Source organism: Labrus mixtus, chromosome 19 (genome assembly GCF_963584025.1).
Source record: "Labrus mixtus chromosome 19, fLabMix1.1, whole genome shotgun sequence".
Classification (NCBI taxonomy): Eukaryota; Metazoa; Chordata; class Actinopteri; order Labriformes; family Labridae; genus Labrus; species Labrus mixtus.
Genome location: NC_083630.1, coordinates 14,888,375 through 14,908,339, shown reverse-complemented (window position 1 = coordinate 14,908,339; position 19,965 = coordinate 14,888,375). Strand labels below are relative to the sequence as shown.

The following is a 19,965-nucleotide window of genomic DNA, read 5'->3' as shown; positions in this document are numbered from 1 at the left end:
TATAAAAACCGGTCTTAATTTATTTTAACGTTAAAAAAACATCTTTCTAGCTTCTCTAAAAAAAAAACTAAACTGCACGACAGATCCGCAAGTCGAGGAAATGTGACATCATCACCAACTGCCCATTTCTACAAAACTACAAATGGTGCTATCTTTTTTTTATTTTTTTTATCAAAGCAAAAAGTTATTGACCTGCTTTGTAATAAACGGCATTAACCAATTAGAGTCTTTAAGTTAAGTTATTTTTGTTTTAGTAAATCTAAAACACAATTTGACTCGCCGTTGCTATGGTTACCAGAGAAGAGCATGAACGACAAAGAAAGCGTAGTGGGACATGTAGTCCTGACATTCTCCGATAAGTCTAGAAATCGGGTTAACGCACTACATTACCCAGTAACCCATGTAACGAGGAGGGCAGTTAGGTGTTCAATTCTTGTGTTTGCTTTGGCACTCTGTGGTGACTTATTCACATGTTACGTTTAAATACATTTGAACTGGTTTTCCCTCTAAACTTAGCGTTTGTGGGGAAATGTATCTTAATAGTTGGTATTTGATTATAGGCTAGTAGCAGAGAGTTAAAGCTCTATCGCCAAACAGATGACGTTCCCAGGTCATAATCCTCACCTGTTTAATTGGAGGAAGCTCGGCAAGAGTGAAACAACTGCACACAAGGTAAATTAAACCTTTAATACTAAATAGAGTTATAAAGCGTTTGTAATACCTGTCTCTGAGGTCAAATGAAATCAACTGTGGCTGACTTTTCTAAATAAATAATTATATGGGGCACCGATTGTAAAGTTGCGCACACTACAAATAACAACAACATTTCTCCACATTTAGCCCTCTAAATATTTAGCTACGTTTCTAAACATTTAGTTTACATTCTAAATATTTAGCTTTGATCCTATATATTTAGCTAAGATTGTAAATATTTATAATTAAAGCTAAATATATAGAATATAAACTAAATATTTAGCAACGACTTCTAAATATTTAGCTAAGACTCTAAATATTTATAATCAAAGCTAAATATATAGAATATAAACTAAATATTTAGTTAAGACTCTAAATATTTATAATCAAAGCTAAATATATAGAATATAAACTAAATATTTAGTTAAGACTCTAAATATTTATAATCAAAGCTAAATATATAGAATATAAACTAAATATTTAGTTAAGACTCTAAATATTTATAATCAAAGCTAAATATATAGAATATAAACTAAATATTTAGTTAAGACTCTAAATATTGAGCTTTGATTTCTAAATATTTAGCTAAGATTTCTAAAGGTTCTCATTTGAGAAGAAACATTTTTCTGTAAATGTTAACTATGTAAACATTTTCCCTGTGAATATCAAATCCCCTAGAAGAAAAAAACCTGATTGTTAAAAGTTCCCTATAGGATTTGTGAATTCAGAAGAAGCACATCAGTGTTATGAAGGCATTGCTCATGACAGCAGACAACTGTCATATAAATGGCCTCTTTCAGATAAACTACATCATACCTGCATGAGACAGAGATAGCAGAATCACTCCCAGCACAGCACAGTCTTCTGGACGTCTGGGATATGAATTTGAAGTAATCTGCTGATTCAAGGCAACAGCTTAGCTGTCCTGTGAAATATTTTGCAGACATTAGGATTTGGCTCAGACTTTACTATGCACACTAGGCTTACAGCTCAAGGTGTCTGCAATCTACCTGAGCATTTTAAAGTCGGGTGACCATGAGAAAAGCATTTCAGCTGTCCTTTACGTGCCCTTGCAAACTTACACATACTCTTGGATTTGTTTTTCTTTTATGGACAGATACATGTGAAAAATGGCGATATCGATCAGTGGAGGAAGGTGAGAAAACATATGTGCTTGTGCAGCTGTGAGCTGTTATATTGTCATAATATCTGTTTTAGTATTACTGTAATATGTTTTACTTTGGATTTTGGAGGGTTAGTGGACAAAGAAAACATTGAAAAGATTTAATTCAACTTGAATTGAAGGATATTTTCTGTGTTTTATTACCATTTATGGACTGAACAGTAGTTTTAATGATTATCTGATTAATGAGTAATTAAAAATAACCTCAAGTTCGTGAGTCTGTTTTGTTCTATGCAGCGTGTGGAGACGGCTTCAGAGTTGGCTGTATCCGAAGTCTTCTCCCAAAAGAAACCTCATTCAGGCACCAACAGCCTCCCCGTGCCTCTGCAAAGCTCTGACCAGTTAAGAGACCATGATGACGCTTACAGTGAAGGTAGGTCAGCCCATGGAAAAAAATAACAAGGTGCCTCAGGAGAAGTGTTACGTATAATATAAAAGGTTCAATCTGGGCAGCAGCAGGATAAAAAAAATGTTGTTGGTTTCTTTTTGCAGCTCAGGCTCTTCTTGGTGATTGGCTGAGCAGTAAGTTGCGTCTGCAGCTGGAGATGGAGGAGGAGGAGGATGACATGATGTGCTCTGCTGGGACGAGAAGCCCTGTTGCATTGGCTAGACCTCAACCTGCTGACCTGAAATACAACAACTTTGATGGTATGAATCAAGGACAGAAACTGTGCTTCATGTCCAATCTATCTGTTGTTCTTTGTTTGAATACATCAAGGCAAGTTTCAACTTGACTTACTTAGCAATATATTAGAAAAGGAGATTTATATTTGGTATTACAAGCCAACATAGATAAGGCTTAATTATTAACAGTAAGATTTGTACTACATACTTCTGCAGTGGGTGCATAATGTCCTGTAAGGAGCAGTTTACTGCAAACAAAGTCATTTTTAAGTAACTCTGACTCCAAATAGTAACTACCAACACAACAACAATGAAACCCCATAATCCAAGCTCAGGATTCTGTCGATCAATGTTGTATGTTTGATAATATTATGACTATTTTTCCAATAAATTGAGATGAAACAATAGGCCACACGTGCATTTAAAAGTCTCTTTTTGACCAAAACCTAAACAATTTAAACATTAGATACTTTTCAAACTATTTACAGACTACACAAGACCAGTAGTTTTTAGCATTTATATCAATCTAAAACAAATAATGTCTGACCCTATCAGCTTATCACAATTTTTTTGAAGATTGATCTCCTCCTTTTCCTCTATTCCTTTATTTGAGTATGTTTGGAAAATATACAAGCAGGGATGTTAAACTTGCTTCAAATAAAAATTAGTGATCATTCAATTCATTTTTCTTTCTTTTCTTTATGTTTTTTTTGTTTTTGGACAATGTGCTCACTTTTGGTATTTTGAGTTCCATAGTCCTACATACAAAGGATACATACTGTAATCTTGTCACTTTTTAACAAGTGACTGGCAAATCTGAAATGTTGCACTAATGCAGTTGAAAACCTATTACATTCTACTCATAGTTAACAAAAGTTTTTTGTGATTGATTATCTTTCTCAAACAATTGTTGACTCTTGGTTCGATGACTTTCACACAGTGGTGAAATGACCTGAAAAGGAAATTACTTTAATCAACAACCTTATTTTATACTTAATAATGTGCAGAAATAATTTAAAGTACAAAGAGTGATGTACATGGATTAAAAAATGTAAATCTCTCACAAGGCTCTTTCAGATGTAATATTACCCCTTTGATACCCATAGATCTATACAACTGCCTGGCAGAGGAAGAAGAGCAGAGTGCTGTTAGCAGCTTCCTTCAAGACCTGATGGAGCAGGAGGTGCTGGACTCTGAGGTGATGGAGGAACTGGCTCTGGATGTAGGACAAACAAGGAAGAAGTTCAGAGACCCGATTGTGACCATGGAAGCTCGACACTTGCAGGTACGTTTCAGGTTTCACGTTGCAGGTTTCCTAATTCCTCAAGACACAAATGCGAAGTGAAACAACTGAAACAATGTGTGAAGCATAGTTGTTCTTAATTAGACTAATCTTCTGTGATTTACACTGAAGGTGCGGGAGAATAGGGCGCGGCGGGAGGCTGAGAGGCACAGGCAACAGAGAGCAAGGGAGGCTCAGCGGGGGGCCAGAGAGGAGGCTAAGAGCAGGGAACAAGAAGTGGAGAGGAGGAAGAAGCAGGAGGTGCGGAGGCAGGAGGAGCTGGTACAGCAGGAGATGTTGAGGCTGCGACGTCAGAGGGAGGAGAGGAGAGGCCTGGAGCAGTTGGTTCGACAGAGGTATGGCAACAGCTCCCCTCGGCTGAAGTGGTTTCAGAATTGCTCAAAGCTGTGATTACCCTCACCCCCCCCCCTGTCCTTGTTGCATTGTCTGGTATTTGCTCCAATGGTTGACAGTAATCTCTTCAAAAGTAAGTCTTTGATGTGCAAAATCCCTGACCCAAACTGTTATTGTAGGAGTGTCCCTGTAGAGGGAAAATAAGCCCAGGGCCAGAACAATGAGAGAGACGTGTAAAAAAAAGTGTGAAAAGGCTTTTTTCTATGTCTGGACAATGAAAATATGTCCTATAAACTATCAATTATATACTTAACTATTGTTTTTTTAATGACTTGGTGAATTTGATGCTTAAGCCCTTCACAACTACAGACCTGGGTACAGTAGATTAAGAGGAAAACTGCAATTAAGTACTAAGTAAATGTTAAAGACAAAATAAGCATGCAATTAAAACTAGCATGAATAATTCTGAGGGCAGGCTTGGTGGGGGAACAGGCTGTGAGGACAATTGTGCTTGGGCACGGGGCTTCTGGGCATAGCGTGAGGGCACCCTCAGAGTGTCTTGGAAGGGTATAAGGGTCAAAAGCACACAATTTATCCACAGGGGTGCCTCAAGGGTCAGTGACTGGTCCCCTTCTCTTCTCAGTATCCACCACCTCTCTTTATACAATCATCCGCTCCCATGGTGTCTCATTCCATTGCTATGCTGACGATACCCAGCTCTTGCTGTCATTCCCGCCAGATGACATTACAGTCTTGGCAAAAAAGGGTCTTGCTGATATCTCTAAATGGATGAACGCCACCTTCAACTTACCTTACAAAGACTGAGCTCCTTGTCATCCCAGCCAGTCCCTCTATGCAAGCACAGATCAACATCCAGCTTGGACCAACTAAACTCATGCACACAGTCTGCTTGGAACCTGGGTGTCATGATTGATGACCAGCTAACATTTAAGGTTCACGTGGCTTAAATTGCATGGCCATGTCTATTTGCCCTGTACAGTTGACAGGAAGATCATCAGACCCTTTCTGTCAGAGCATGCTACACAGCTCCTGGTACAGGCTCTTGTGTTATCACACATTGACTATTGCAACTCCTAACTGGGGGTCACTACATTCAGTACAACATTTTAGTTCGACCATCCAAGAATGTTTGACACATTGATTTGAAGCTTGGCTGACTGACCTTAGCCCTCACAACCATCTATTAGTATGTATGCTGCTAGCATAACTTTATTCTACAGCCATTATTATGGTATTCATACTTATGGATTATTTTAGACTTTTTTTTCACTGCAACCTTTGGCTATAACTTTAATCCTCTATACACTGCCCAGGTCTACTACATGCATTTTATTGTCAACAGGGAGAGGGAGAGAGTGGAAGGGCAGAGGGCAGCAAGAAGCCTCCAGTCAGCTCCTCCACTTCCTTCAAAACAGCAGCACACAGAGCAACTACATAAAGAAGAGAAAATTATGACCAAGGTTCACATGCATGACCTCAAGGTAAGAACCTGTTACTGTGTGTGTCAGTTTACTTTACAGGTTTGTACAGCAATTGTAATATTTTAGATCTGCTAACTTGTGGGCATTCATGTTTTTAGTGTCTGCAGAAGCATTTCTCTGGATGGTATTCTGTAGTGTTGGATCGAAGGCTGCGTTTGGGTAAGGCCATGGCCCTCTGTGACTGGAAGAGGCAACTGAGGGCATGGCGAGCGTGGCGGGCAGTTTTGTGGGCTCAACAAAGGCAGCGAGAAGTGGCAAGGACAGAGGAGGAGCTACGAGCTGAAAACAGGCAAGAGCTAAAAAAAAAAAAAGAAATAATGCTAAAGAGCCCTTAAAGCTGTCATTCTATAAACCCTGCATTTGATAAATGACACACAAGTTAATTACTTGATATTCTAAATTACATTCTCATTTATAGCAGTATTCTTAGGAGACATTTACTGATTTGCAGCCTATTACCAAGCAATAACTAAGGGTTAAAAATGCAATCACATTTCTATTTACTTTAGACAATGCCAGCGGGCTGCAGAGAGTGACAGGAGGCGGTTGTTACGACAATGTCTGAATAATTGGCATCTATGGTGTCGGATGGAGAAGGAACAACGAGAGCTTTTGGCCCAGCAGCAGGAGACAAGACGCAAGATGACTTCCTTAATCAACGCAGCAACAACAGGCAAACTAAAGGCCACAGGAACCCAAAAATGTCAGCTCATAATGGCCCCACCTGAGGCTGCATCTACTGAGCCAGAGAGGACAAATAAGGTGAGAGATTAACTCCTCATGATGCCAAAAGACTGGGTCCAAACTAAGAAAAAAAATGGTGTCTTAACACTGCTTGGGATGACCTGAACGTTTCTCAGAAAGTCTACAGTAGCAAAGAAACCCGAATTTCCCTCAGGGATTAATAAAGGATATCAAAATCAAACTTTTTCCCGCTGAAAAATTCACACTTCTGGAAAGAGGTAGTAAAAAAAAGGTATAGGGGACAGAAAGCTATAGAGCAGATAGAAATAATTGTAAAGCAATATAAGAGGAATAGTGCAGAGCCTGAGGGGCAAAAGAAACATGAGCAGAAGAAGAACTTGCAGGAGTTCATGTTGAAGGGGTCAAACAAGAGCATTGCTGCTTATATGTATTACAATTCCTGGGGCTTAGTTAAGATTAAGGAGCTCAATACATTATCCATGTTTCTCCCCTTCAGCTTTAACTAGACTTTTTTTTTTTTTTTACATGTCTTAAAGACACCATCTCCATTTTTGCTCTGTTTCCTCCTCTGCAGGAAGATCGCCACAAGTCAGGCACCTTAACCCCTAACACCTCTGCACCACATCAGAGAAAGGCCCCTGTGGGTGCTCTGACACAGCCCACTCAGCCTTGGCAGGTGACCCGACATCATGCAGCACCGAGTGCTGCTGAGCTCCACGAGGTACAGTGGAGAGGTGAGGGCGATGGCGTTCCCTGTTTAAGAAGCACAGGGCCTCTGGGCAGCAGGTTTGAGAACAGACATGCCGTCCAGCAGCAGATCATCACGCAGCAGAGGAATCTGCTGAAGGAGCAGCAGGAGCAGATCACTCGGCTGAAGGAGGAGCAGAGCGTGGTGAGCCTGGAGCTGGACATGGAGAGAACTGCACAACTTACCCAGCTCTCAGTACTGCGAGGCCAGAGACCCAAAAGCCACAGCACTGACCCCACAGAGCAGAGGTAGACTCGCTGCATAGTGTGACAATTCAAAGCAACCAACTTCTAGATTGTTCAGTTCAAATATCACATACAAATATGTTGACAAAAAAGTTTGATGATTTTCCTTAACCAGAAGGTCAAATGGTCTCCATTTTGGAAGTTAAAATTGTCTACAACCTGGCAACCCTAATGTTTTCTTTAGTTATGTCTTAATAGGGTTTAGATAAAACAGTAGTAACTTACTTTTTAACTGTTAATAAAGCCACTTGTTAGAAGACTAGGGAAGACTTAAACCAGTCCAAGTCCATTTACATGCCCAGATTGTACTCCAAACTCTCTACAGACATGAAAATCACTGAGGCTAGCTCGCTCCACTTTCAGCACTGCTGACTAATGGAGAATGTTTTGGCACATCATTGTCTGTGAAAATCTCAATGGGTAATGGAGGGTTGAAAGGATTTTAACTAAAAAACACCCTTTTAGGGTGATATCTCATACAGTATGCATGGAATAGTAGAGATTTATTGATTTTCAGCAGCTACAGCGTGGTGAACCAAAGTAAAAGTCATTATCCGTTAATAGCCTTCCCTTTTGAATACAACTCACATCGGAGCGGATACAAAGAGTACGCTACAGAGGGATTTTGAAGCGAGGAGAGAGCTGAAGTTAGGAGGTTGTGCAAAATGTATAATTTTTTCCACTCATTGTTCATTTAATCATATATCATTTATGAGATTCCAAATGAAACAGGCTTTCGCATAAGTCTGTAAAAATCTTTGTAACCGTTTGAAAAAGAAAAAGTTTTTGCACCTCATTGGAACTCTTTTATAGATTTAGGCCATTCTAACAAGGTTAGCTAGGTCGATGCCTGTCTGAATTGTAAAGGGCCAGACAATAATGAGGAACAGGTGAGGTTGTAGACAGTGTTATGAGCAGCCTTAGTGTTTCTGTGTCAATGGCTTTGTTTCTGTTGCAGAGCACAGAGAGCTACTGGAGAACCTGAAGGTTTCTGTGCACCTCGGAGGAAAGCTGTTTCGCAGCAGAGATGTCCACATCCAATCATCACGGGTCAGTCTGCAAATCCTTCACTTAAAAGCATACACATACGACATAGAAGCTTTTCAAACCATATGTATCATATTCATATATTTTACAAGTGGCAAAAGAATGCTGTGTCTCTTTTGTCAAAAAACTGCATGACCCTGACTCACAAGAATGCAGAATAATTTGCATACATAAAAGCCTTTAGGTCTTAAGTGATTCAATAGTAGTGCTTGTGTGATGTCTGCTCTGACTTTGACGTACGTGTTCAGAGTATAAAGAGCCGAAATGTAAAGTTATAATCAAATATTCACTTAATATTGTGCTACTCTCACCTCTGTCCCTCTCCCTGAAGCCATGGAGGTTCGTGCACATCAACGGGCAGAGAGGAGGAAGGAAATTGAGGAACTGAAAAGGAAGAAGGAAGAGGAAAAACTGGTACAAGTTGTTGTCTTTTTGAACCACCACACTGTTTGGAAAGACAAGCCTGAAGCAGTAATGTAAGAATAACACAAATTTAACGGCCATAAATGCATCTTTTCCAGGCTGAGATGAAAGCTGCCGAGGAGCAGAGGCAGAGGGAGGAAGAGGAGGAGAAACGCTTAGCAGCAGAGAAGAAGAGAGAGGAGAAACGGCAGGAAAGAGAGGTAAAAGTGTATTTATAGCTAAGACACTCTAAGTGGCATAAAATGTCGACAAATTACACATTTAAATCATGTCACTGTCTTTCTGTGTGTAGAGGGAAGAGGAAAAAATGAGGCAACTGAAAAGGCAACAGGAGCTCCTTCAGCTGGCACGTCAACACTACCACAGAAACGTACTTCTACGTCAAGGCCTGGCGCCGTGGATACGCCTCCTACAGCTCAGACAATGCAACATACTGGTAATTCAGCTGTCAGACTGTTTTTTGAGTCCTCTAACCCACCCACTATTGACCCAGGAGGTGGGATCGAATTTGGCATTAACTTTGAAGAGTACATTAAAATCCTATTCGAGCGTGAAACTGTGCAAGGAGCATGTCGGGCTTTCCGTCATCACACACACTCCTGCAACAAGCGAATTACAACAAGGGGGAGGGGAGAAATTTTGACCTTCAATTGTTGATCCAAGTCCAGAACACACTGAGGTTAATTTTGAATAAGAAAAAGCTTCCTGCATGTTGCTTATACACTAAAAAATCACATGTAGTTGTCTTTGCTATCTTTCTTGGAGGCACTCACTTAAAGAGATTGTTGAAGGCTCTTTATCATTTATATCTCCACAAATTACGAGTTGTTGTTCTTCATTCAGAAACTGGGGAAGCACATCACTCTCATGTTTTAAAGCCTGTTCAGATTTCTTTCAGAGGAAGATTACAAAGTCTAAATCTGTTCAAAGCAGATTTAACCGTGGTAATGTTGTCTTGAATATTGTATTGCAGTTGCTTAAACATGGATGGCAGGAACAGACATGTTCAAGATATTAAACTTTAAACAGGATTTAACATTAGAATATTAGCTCTTTATATATCTCCTGTTTGCTTCAGCTGCCACTTTGTATGCGTTCGTTAATTTAGTCTGTATCTATATTGTTTCTGCAAAGACTGTTCTTTATTATCATTTGTTTATTCGTACTGTCGCCTGGTTGTGAAGCACTTTGGAATGTTATGTTATGTGAAGTTAACCATTATGATAATAAGGGACCACCCACCTAATGACACCCAATCTAAAACATCTAACATTGTATTATTGAAGAAATGGACATACTGGATCCAGTAGAAATACGGTACTCAGAATCAGATTAAGCATTCCAAGCCAAGGCTATGAAACTTGCTTATACTTCTGGATACTCAAACTCAAAGAAGACAGAGAGGAACATATCCAAAGCATGTGAAACAACTTTCTAGCCACATTCTCTGATAGAATCTCCATTAAGTCTTCAAAATGTTTCTGTGTTCGCACAATACCACACAAATTCTCCTGTGCATACATGGAACATAGATCATATATAAACCCTCTGTGCTGAATGTGCGATGCAGTCGAAGACAGGCGGCTTTTCATTTGACACCGCTCTATTGTTTTTGACATGGCACATACGATTGAGTTTGGATGCATTCATCAGTGCGTATCGACGCTTTTCTTTTCAATCCTCGCCAGCTGGCAGACCGTCACCACAATCTCTTCCTCCTGAGGCGCTGCACACAAGGCTGGCTGCAATCAGCAAGAGAGTCCCTCTCTGAGAGGGAAGCTTCTGCTGACCAACTGTACCAGCACGCTTTGCTGCAGAGGGGCTTAAGCTGCTGGAAAAGAGTGAGTATGCACACAGCACACACAATCACACACACACATAAAATATGTCATTAAAAAAATACAACTTCATAACTTGGATGAGATTGAAATACATATTAAAGATAATAAAGATATGTTTGGTAACATCGAACTGGCCTTATTTGTCATTTTTCACTTTCATTCAAGTCTTAACTTGAGTCTTTCTCTGAGGGAAGCCACTTTTTGTCCCCAAAGCAAAGTAAAGAAATAGATTCTGGCTCAATAATGTGTTCACACAGGGGGGCAGTCTCCCCATCTACTACCAGAGATGATTTCCTCCTTCCTCTCTAATTTATGTAAGCTGCCAGGAGGAGTGTTTTACAGCTTGTGAAATTGACTAAAATGAATAGAGACACCTCTTGATGACAAACTAGATCATCAGCAACAAGGCTGACCATTTCTAACTACTATTTTATTTACATGTTTGAAATTGTTCCTGGGCAGCAGGTGTCAGAAAAAGGTGATAAACTGCACACTGCTAAAACAGCTTTTATTTTTTTTTACATTTTCCCCTGCATAATGGACAACATCAGCAAAGAAATAAGAAAATCTAAACGGTCTGAAAGTTCCTTAAGCCACTTTCCTCCTCATAAGTGAAGCTAACTTGGAAATAATTTGATGTGGATTCTACTGTGAAAGATGGTTTGGGTGTTTTTCAGCATTCCCAAGGTTTAAAATAATTATCAAGATTAATTATTGTACTTCAAACTATACCTCTCGTAAGAGTGACTGTTGTCCATTTCAGCTGAAGGACTGGCGGATGATTCAAGAAGAGAGAGCGGAGCGTTATTATCGCACTTGCACTCTGAGGAGGTTTCTGCTGGCACTGCTGGACCATGTGAGCCAGGAGAGGCTGCTGGAGTGGGACCGTCAGGAGCTGTCTCAGGAGCACAATAACAGGTTTGCTACCTGTGAATTTCCCATATGTTAACTGTGCATATGCTGCAGTGTGTCCCCAAACCCCCCCTCCCCCGAAAACATAACCCACTAACAAGGTGTGATATTAAAAATTGGCCCAGTGGCTTGTCAAAGTTTAAATACGTGTTGACATGAAATATCACATCAGTTTGCATGAAGTAAAACCAATATTTTGACCACTGTTGGCACTAATGAACCTCTCAGGTTTAAAGTCATTCACTGGACCTGGTAATAGGAGCCAATAAGCCCTGCGTACATTTGTTCAGGGAGTATCACAATGCAAGCACATTATTTAGCATGTTTCATGTTTAGCATGTTCACTATCCTACTGTGGTTTATCATATGTGTATAATGCAAACATTCACTCATCTGCACCAACATTACAGCTAAGGCTGATGTGAATGTTAAAGTAATGACATATGAGCTCCAAAGTTATTGAAATATTTCAACACAGACAGAAAGGATGGACAGGCACATTGGAACTGTTATTCTAAGATCCAAGTGGCCCGAGTGAATTAAATAATGTCAGCTAGGTCACTCTTTGGGAACTTTCCTCATTTGCATCTAAATAGTTTAATAGTAGAAACACAATTTGTTTTTCTTATTATGCTTAAAAAACAGCATATTATTTTGTCACCCTTTTCCCATTGTGATCAAAATGAACGTTTACTTCAGCCTCGGTACAACAATGATTTCATACTTACTGCCATAAAATGTGAATGTTAATCAAGTTGAGCTTTTAATGTCAGTTTAACTAAATGACCACAGCCTGTAGGTGTATTTCCACTGGCTGCCAAGCTGCCATTGTCAATAAGCCTCCAGTGACACCGTGTGAAAACTCATTAGGCCTCATCAACCCAGAGGTCTCTATAATTCATTTTTTATTACTCACTTGCTTGTTCCCGTCTGCCCCTCCATCTGCCTGCACTTCAGACGGGTGCTGCGGCGATGCTTCCTGGCCTGGAGGCAGCTTCCGTGTCAGCTGCGAAAGGAAAGAGAGAAGGAAGTGCGACGGGAGAGGCTGGGCCGGAGAGTGACTGAGGTCCTGCCTGATTTCTGCTCCCATCCGCTGTAAAGACAACTGGACACTGGAAGAAACCATGACTGTCAGAGGAAAACCTCAGGCCCACATTGACAACATCTCAGTAACTTAGGAGAGGACACATGTATGCAAACGTTAAGAGAACACACTGCATATTCCTCACATTTATTTATTATAAATAAAGAGAATCAACACAGATAAATCCATACACTGTTCAGGATACCAATAAAAGACTTTCAATCTCTTTGACAATTTATAAAAGCAGCTATAATGAAAACCACTGATAACTTCTATAGCTGACATTATGTGAATTGTTTGTATTTATTTTTCCAGAGTTGTTAAATACAGTTTTATGTAGTTTGAGAGTAAAAGTGGCTATTCACCTCCTCATAACAAGCAAATCATTAATTATGATAATGCAATGACACACAGCAGAATTTAATGAGCCAGATTATGTGATTGGTGATGTGATGTTTGACATGTCTGTCACAGATAACCACAACACATTTCACAAGTGAAGTAAGGTGTCCTGCTTGGTGAAGACTGTTGTTAGGAGTTTGTAGATGTGAAACAAATGATGTGTGCAAAGAAAAGAGCGTCCTTGAAATAAAGCGCAATACATGCTCTGTGCAGGATTGACCAACTCCAGGATTAAGAGCATCAACAGACGAACCGTTCGCTCATTTTTTTTTTTCTTGTATGCTGTCTCCCAGCAAGGCACTAAAATGTATGGGAGACATAAAGCCAATTTAGACCAGGGAAGACCATCAGTGTGACGGAAACAGTGATGTTTGCTGGGCATGAGAGGAAATGAGGCAGCAGTGAAAGGCAGTTAAAGTGTGAGTGGATAAAGCTGCATGGAGGAGATGCCAGTTATCAGTGACATTAAGAGGACTGAATGTATCTCACTGAGGTGTGAAATTATTGCTATGTGTCAACGTCAGGGCTTCAGTAACCGGGTGATTTCAGTCCTGGGGGCTCTCAGCCAGCAAAGGAGCCATGCTGCCATCAAGTGGACATAAACAGAACAGCAACGATGAACTCCAAAGTCTTTTTTTTTTTTTTAAATCACAGCTGTGTTACAGTCTCTCACACCAGGTCTGTTGGGGCAGGACAGGGAGGACTAAGGTTTTCCCCCATGGTCATGAACTCTGCCCAGTTGTCACGGAAACCTCGAGAGTAGATGCCAGTGTCCACGATGAGTCCCCAGCAGGCGCTGTGAGCGGTTTTGTCTCGCAGGGCAACTCGAGCCTCGCGCTCGGTCACATTGTAGCTGACATTGATGACCTGTACCACCAGCAAGTGGAGCAGGCCACCGGTCACAATACTACAGTACCAGGCACAGGTGAAGCAAAGAGCGGTGCTGGAAGACAGACAAATATAAAAGTTACTCTATTCTGCAGGAGAGTCACAATGAAACACAGCGCAGATTGCATCTATCTGACATAAAAGGAAATGACTGTTCATTTAAATGATCAGTTAGTCTCCAGTGTACACATGATACTAACCAGCTTGAATGTACCGGTAAATGGTACACTATAAATTAAACTACAATGTGTCATGTACTTTGCTTTGTAAGTGATTATTAAAAAAAATGTATTGTATGACCAATTTAAAATCCCTTACAGTAAAAAAATGTATATATTTGGAAGTATGCAGGACATGATGACAATGAAGACAAGTTCTGAGTTTAGTAGTCTAAGGTTGATCTAACTGTGCTGAAGGTTGAAATTCACTTACAGTATAGAGCTACCAGAATAGATTGTATTAACTGTCTTAATTACACTCCGCACTCTCACATTGCTCTGAGAAAAAAACAGTCAGTCTTTTTACAACAGCTTGAGCTTTCCAAGACGCTCGGACACAAATACAATTCAGGGATGTTTATTTTTCTCCAAATAAGATTAATCATGCATCTTCTTGCATAATAATATTGACAACAATAAGGTGTTTGGCAAAGAGGGAATACAGTAACCCAGCCCTGAGTGTACCAAGTGTGAACATGTTTCTTCTTAGTACCTACCTGTACTGGTTGTAGACCCCCGGGCAGTAGAGCAGGGCTGTGAATAGGCGTTGTTTGGGACACACGCTCTGCAGCACCAGGCTGATCCCGTACAGGGACGTCAACAGGAACAGGACGAGTGTAAGCAGGAAGCTGCGGTGATTGGCCTGCCCCACACAGCTGTTTATCCTACTCAAGCACCGACAGGAGGGGACACACAAACACGGGTACACACACAGAGGTAGACAAAACATTGAACTGAGACCACAGGGTTACATTACTGTACACACATGCAGGACCAGACATATAAGTTTTATGAACAGATATATATTCACTTGTTGCTGTAGTTAATATGTCATGCTGACTCGACAACATACAAATAACGACAATGAAGAAACCGGAATTGCTAACACTTAACACCTTGTTTCCTGGAAAGAAAAACCTAACTTATTGGTATTGTTTTGAAATTTAAAGGCTGCTTTGTATATTTATTGAATAGTTTGTGTCAAAAAACAAGCATAGGACAAATAAGAACACCACAGCGTTTGAGATGTGAGACAAAACAAAGGAACAGTGCTGACAAGTCAGGTGAGAAGAGTTTTGATAGGACCCACCAGACACAGTGGTGGTCGAGACGCTGCACGCAGACGCCACAGATCCGACAGTGTCCGGCCCTCGGTGGCTGCACCACTCCGCACACTGCACACCAGTTCCTTTTGTTATTTTCCTTCAGCTCGTCCCCCACCTGCTCCGTCAGTCCTGCCCGATTGGATACCATCGTCACTTCCTGCCTCCCCCCGTTGACTGCCGGGTCTCTGTCTGCTAGAGGGGTGTAATATGTCACTGTGCTGTGGACTGCTTCCTGATTTGGACGCAAGATGCCGGGATCTCTTTTTGTGTGGATTAGGGCTACCAGGGTGAGCAAGACACCTGCTGTTACCACCGTTAGCTGCACAAGGCCAAGATCCCCATTTGGGAACACCTCTGTGATGAAAAGGTAGTACATGTACGACAGGGAGAAGAGGGCCAGGCTCAAGAAGAAGAGCGTCCGTCCCTTCTTGCGGTGTGTGAAATAGTAGTACCACAGCACCAGGCCAGGCAGAGCTGTCATAACCACCATGCCGAGCAGGTAGTGGAGAGCAGCGAGGCGCAGCAGGACAGGAAGGAGAACAAGAGGAGGGATGATGGACAAGTCCACTTTTCGGGCTCCACCCCACAGCCAGGGCACACGGAGGCGGTCTGTGACCACTTCAGCCACCTGTGACATGGATTCAGATTTCTGAGGCTCCCTCTTGAGAAACCTGAGGAAGTAAAAGAAGGTTTAATCCTTTTACTTTAGGGAAGCAACCTCTTAGATCACAGGTGAGTTGTCTTCAGCAGCATCTATGGCATTAAGCTGTAATTGCAGGGACTTTGTCTTACAGGGGTTCAAGCAGGGCACTGGCTGCATTCAAATATATCCTGTATCTGTCTGTTTGACCACAGTAAACGGTTCACTACAACTCAGCGGTGACTTGAGAAAAGTGGTATACTAACTTAACTAAATAAACAAAGCTTGCAGCTCTGTGAGGCTGTCATTGTGTACAGTTGCGCTTTAATGACGAAGACTCTCTGAACACTAAAGTGTATCGTGTACCTGCCTGGAAAGAAGAAAAACCGTCAATTAAAATAATCATCTATGCAGGTTTGTCAAATGATTGTTTCTCACCTGTCGCAGGCATCATCCAGGTCCTCGCAGTCACAGAAGCAGGCGGCTACATGGCTGCGATCTCCATGTCTGTTCACATACTCACAGCAGCACAACCTCTCCTCCTCCAGCACCTTTTTGCCTCTCTTCTTCATGGCAGACAGTCTATCTGAGTATAAAAAAAAAAAAGTTGTTTTGGCACCATTATAAACTGAACTTTAGTGAGCATTAGTGTGATGGATCAAACCGAGCTTAGTGTCAACTAAAGCAGCAGATAAAATACTGCTGAAAGCCCATTTGCTGTAATGACCTTTTTACATAGCAGCAGCTTAGCAGCTCTGTGAGTGTGTTTTAGATGGTGGAGTAGGCCCTGCACATTTGACCATACCCAGTCCACCTCCCACCCTCACATCTGTCCCACATCTGTCAGGCATTAATGATTTCACAGCAGCTGAGCTGTCTCAGCCTGCTGCTTGTTTAAAAGGGCACATGTGGATTTGGGCTGAGGTGAGCTTGGTAGCAGCATTTATAACAACTGCAGGCTTTTTACTGTCCCCCTCATCACAGACTGAAAGATACTCTGTAAGGCACACAGGGTGGGATTAATCCTATCCTAAATCTCACTCTGAAGTGACCTATCTCTGTTGAGGGCATTGGACTAGTCTCTGGTAGCACTAAATCATGGCATGACATGGTGTGTTGTGTTAATAACAATTTGCAAGCTGCTGATCTAATTGGCAGCATAAAAGCTTCATCAGGGTCAGGAAAGGTCACCAGCATCTAACCGGTGAGACACTTCGGGCTGGCCCAGTCTGTACGCTCATAAAGAGAGGGCAGATTGGGCTAAATGAACGGACATACTGCTGTGTCAGTGTGTGGAAGCAAAAAGCAGCACATCTGCTCCCTGACAGATAAAGGAATAATGCAGCAAGCATTCACAGCATGACTGTGGTGCTCAGCAGTCGTACGTCCTGTTTTTACACAGAGAAGTTTCTGTCCTGCATATAGAACTGTCGACTTGCAAGTGCTGCAGGAAAATTGAAAAGGTTAACAAATAAACACTGCATTTCAAGCCAAATAGGTAGCAGCCATGAATACATGCATGTCCCAAAGCCATAAAACTTACAAGATAAAATCAGCAACAACAAAAAAAAAGGTACAAATTGTTTAGCCAGCAACCAGGAGACTGTTGGCTAACTGTAGCATAGCTTTAAGATTAAGATTTACTTTATTGTTTCTGTTTTTACACTCTGTAAGTCATGCAACACACACATAGGCTGAAATATACACACATGCACAAACAGGATCCTATGGACATGCACTAATGGAGAGATGCCAGAGTGACGGAGCTGCCCACAGCGGGCGCTCCTGAGCTGATGGTGTGGGAGGGGGTTTGGTGCCTTGCTCAAGGGCACCTCGGCAGTGCTCAGGAGGTGATCTGGCACCTCTCCAGCTACCAGACCAACTTCCATATTTGGTCCGCACCAGGACTTGAGCCGGTGACCCTCCGGTTCCCAACCCAAGTCCCTACAGACTGAGCTACTGCCGCCCACTTTCTAAGACAAAGGAAAAAGAGAAATAGCTAGGCCCACCAACACCCCTAACACTTATGTTAAATGTTGGTTTTCTAATCATATCCAAACAGTGCAGAAGAAGCAACAGAGGTTTAAAAAATAAATGGATTCCAGAGAAATCAACATTTTTAAGAAGACACGCACAGGGTTAACAAAGGGTGCACAGTAATAACAATAATGTTCAGAACTGTTTCAAGATTGGTTAACAGAATTAAGAGTTGGCAACACACTTTAACATTTCAGAAGGTGTCTCAACCGTTCACGCAATGCGACTGACCTTGTACCACCTCACCATCAATTTTAATTGTCCATCTTACAGTAACAGCTATGATAATTTCTCATTCACCATGGAGGCAGTTCAATCCCCAGAATCAGAATAAGTATTTTTTAGCGGAAGAAAAAAAATCTCCTGATTTAATATTTTCTGAAGGGTGGGGGGGGGGGGGGGGGGGACAAGGAACCCACTCTGAGTATCTTGGTACACTCCTGCTGTTTTATTTGCAATAACCTCCCCCAAAAGACCAGTCATTTGGGATCATCAATGGAGGTTATCAGATGTCATTTAAATTTATTTTACAGCTCATTTGACAGGCAACAATACCGGATCTTTGAAAAAATATAATTATAATAAATAATCTTGGACAGTATCAAAGCTCAGTTTAGGGATTTTAAAGGGACTTTACAATACAGTTCGCCCATAAACCACATGATGACTTGTATTTTTAATGTGTAAATTAAGTCTCACTGTCACTCGTGGATGTTTTTATGAAGTTAATTAGTCTTTAATTGGCTGTAATCTGTTGAACACTGCAGGTTGTTGATCTTCTGATTCATCACGGACTCGACTCAGTTCACCCAGATCGAAACTTAGACTACCCTGCCATCAAACACCGCACACAACCCTTAAATTAAGACTAAATTATATATATATAATATATAAAGAAGAGCTGCCGAAACACAGCCACGACATACCTGAACACTGAGTGTCTACATGCCGACTGTTTCCCTCCGCCTGGCTCCTAAACGGAAGTCTTCTCGTGGTAACGCTGTCGTATCCGGTGTGTCTCACACCAGCGACTGAACGCCCTGTTTTCACCACAATAAAAGCATGTGCAGGTCAATAACCGTGTGTTTAACTTTCCGAGTTTACAGGAATACGTCTCTGTAGGGTCCGATCCGGGTTCGTGTTGCGCCGTCGAGGGAGACGTCCTGCGGCTCTGCCCCCTAAACTGAGCACACGGTTCCCCTCCTGACGTCAGCTGATGTGGACTGTCCCCGCCCAGGAAACATTACACACCTTAAGGAGGCAAGCGGATATCTCAAATCCTCTTTCTCAAATTACATAACTTTTTTCTCATTCAAATGTAGGCATACATGTTATTTTGAACTACCTGTAATGATTTGTCATTTTGGATATCTCAAATGTAAAAGGTGTCTTGTAAAAACTAAATTTTAGGCTAGATATTTGAAAAAACAATAGTGGAAAGTAGGCTAATTGTAGTCTCAATGTTGAGCACCAAAATACAGAGACTCGTTCCTTGTAGGCTTATGTGAAAACCTTCATGAAATACCTCTTTCTGACGGCTACAATTTTAATGTGCAAGGCATTAGTGCAATTTTATATAATAATGTCACTTATAGCTATAATTGGCTCCTAAAGACTTTTTTTGGGAGGATAACAAATGAAGAGAAGATTTTGAAGATTGTATTTTTATGAACAATCTTATCTGATAAAGTACCCAGGGACTAAAGCTGTAGTGGAGTTAATGAAAAGTATTTACCTTCCAATTTTAGAGAAGTAAATTATATATATTTCATAATATTAAAAAGTTAAATACTATTCCAATTATTTGGTATAGCCTACGTGGACTTCCTTTGCATCTCTACAGTATACAACAAGTAACAGGGTTATTTCAAAAATGTAATTCTCAACATCATCTAGCATAAGAATACGACAGAAGAAATCTACAGCTTTCGGTAGAAGTAAAAACTGAGAGACCACGAGTAAATAATTAAAGACAGTCCCAACAGTATTGTATTTCACCTTTGAAGAGGAACTAAGACACATGGCTTTACC

At 41.1% G+C, this 19,965-nt stretch overlaps 2 protein-coding genes across 2 annotated transcripts; one reads left to right on the top strand and one right to left on the bottom strand.

The window, feature by feature from the left end:
- Positions 1–283: 283 nt before the first annotated feature.
- On the top strand, positions 284–13,048 carry ccdc191 (coiled-coil domain containing 191). The gene is made up of 17 exons (XM_061064830.1): positions 284–672; positions 1,811–1,849; positions 2,114–2,249; positions 2,369–2,524; positions 3,607–3,785; positions 3,915–4,138; positions 5,500–5,638; positions 5,737–5,927; positions 6,148–6,400; positions 6,918–7,339; positions 8,295–8,386; positions 8,715–8,797; positions 8,905–9,006; positions 9,099–9,242; positions 10,495–10,647; positions 11,411–11,565; positions 12,517–13,048. Exons 1-17 carry the CDS (start codon positions 598–600, stop codon positions 12,656–12,658), a joined length of 2,685 nt encoding a protein of 894 aa, XP_060920813.1. The 5' UTR covers positions 284–597; the 3' UTR covers positions 12,659–13,048.
- zdhhc23b (zinc finger DHHC-type palmitoyltransferase 23b) lies at positions 12,779–16,491 on the bottom strand. Its single transcript, XM_061064841.1, has 4 exons — positions 16,336–16,491; positions 15,242–15,928; positions 14,649–14,816; positions 12,779–13,988 (listed from the first exon to the last, which is right to left on the bottom strand). Exons 1-4 carry the CDS (start codon positions 16,467–16,469, stop codon positions 13,715–13,717), a joined length of 1,263 nt encoding a protein of 420 aa, XP_060920824.1. The 5' UTR covers positions 16,470–16,491; the 3' UTR covers positions 12,779–13,714.
- Between the last annotated feature and the right edge of the window lie 3,474 nt (positions 16,492–19,965).

What these genes read in the sequence shown, in the direction of transcription:
- ccdc191 (XM_061064830.1), top strand. Translation starts at nt 598, where the DNA reads ATGACGTTCCCAGGTCATAATCCTCACCTGTTTAATTGGAGGAAGCTC. An exon ending in ATATCGATCAGTGGAGGAAG is followed by an intron (nt 1,850 to 2,113) that starts GTGAGAAAACAT and finishes TGTTCTATGCAG; the next exon opens with CGTGTGGAGACGGCTTCAGA. An exon ending in TCTCAGGAGCACAATAACAG is followed by an intron (nt 11,566 to 12,516) that starts GTTTGCTACCTG and finishes CCTGCACTTCAG; the next exon opens with ACGGGTGCTGCGGCGATGCT.
- zdhhc23b (XM_061064841.1), bottom strand. Translation starts at nt 16,469, where the DNA reads ATGAAGAAGAGAGGCAAAAAGGTGCTGGAGGAGGAGAGGTTGTGCTGC. An exon ending in CTGGATGATGCCTGCGACAG is followed by an intron (nt 15,929 to 16,335) that starts GTGAGAAACAAT and finishes TTACTTCCTCAG; the next exon opens with GTTTCTCAAGAGGGAGCCTC. An exon ending in GGGGTCTACAACCAGTACAG is followed by an intron (nt 13,989 to 14,648) that starts GTAGGTACTAAG and finishes TCTGTCTTCCAG; the next exon opens with CACCGCTCTTTGCTTCACCT.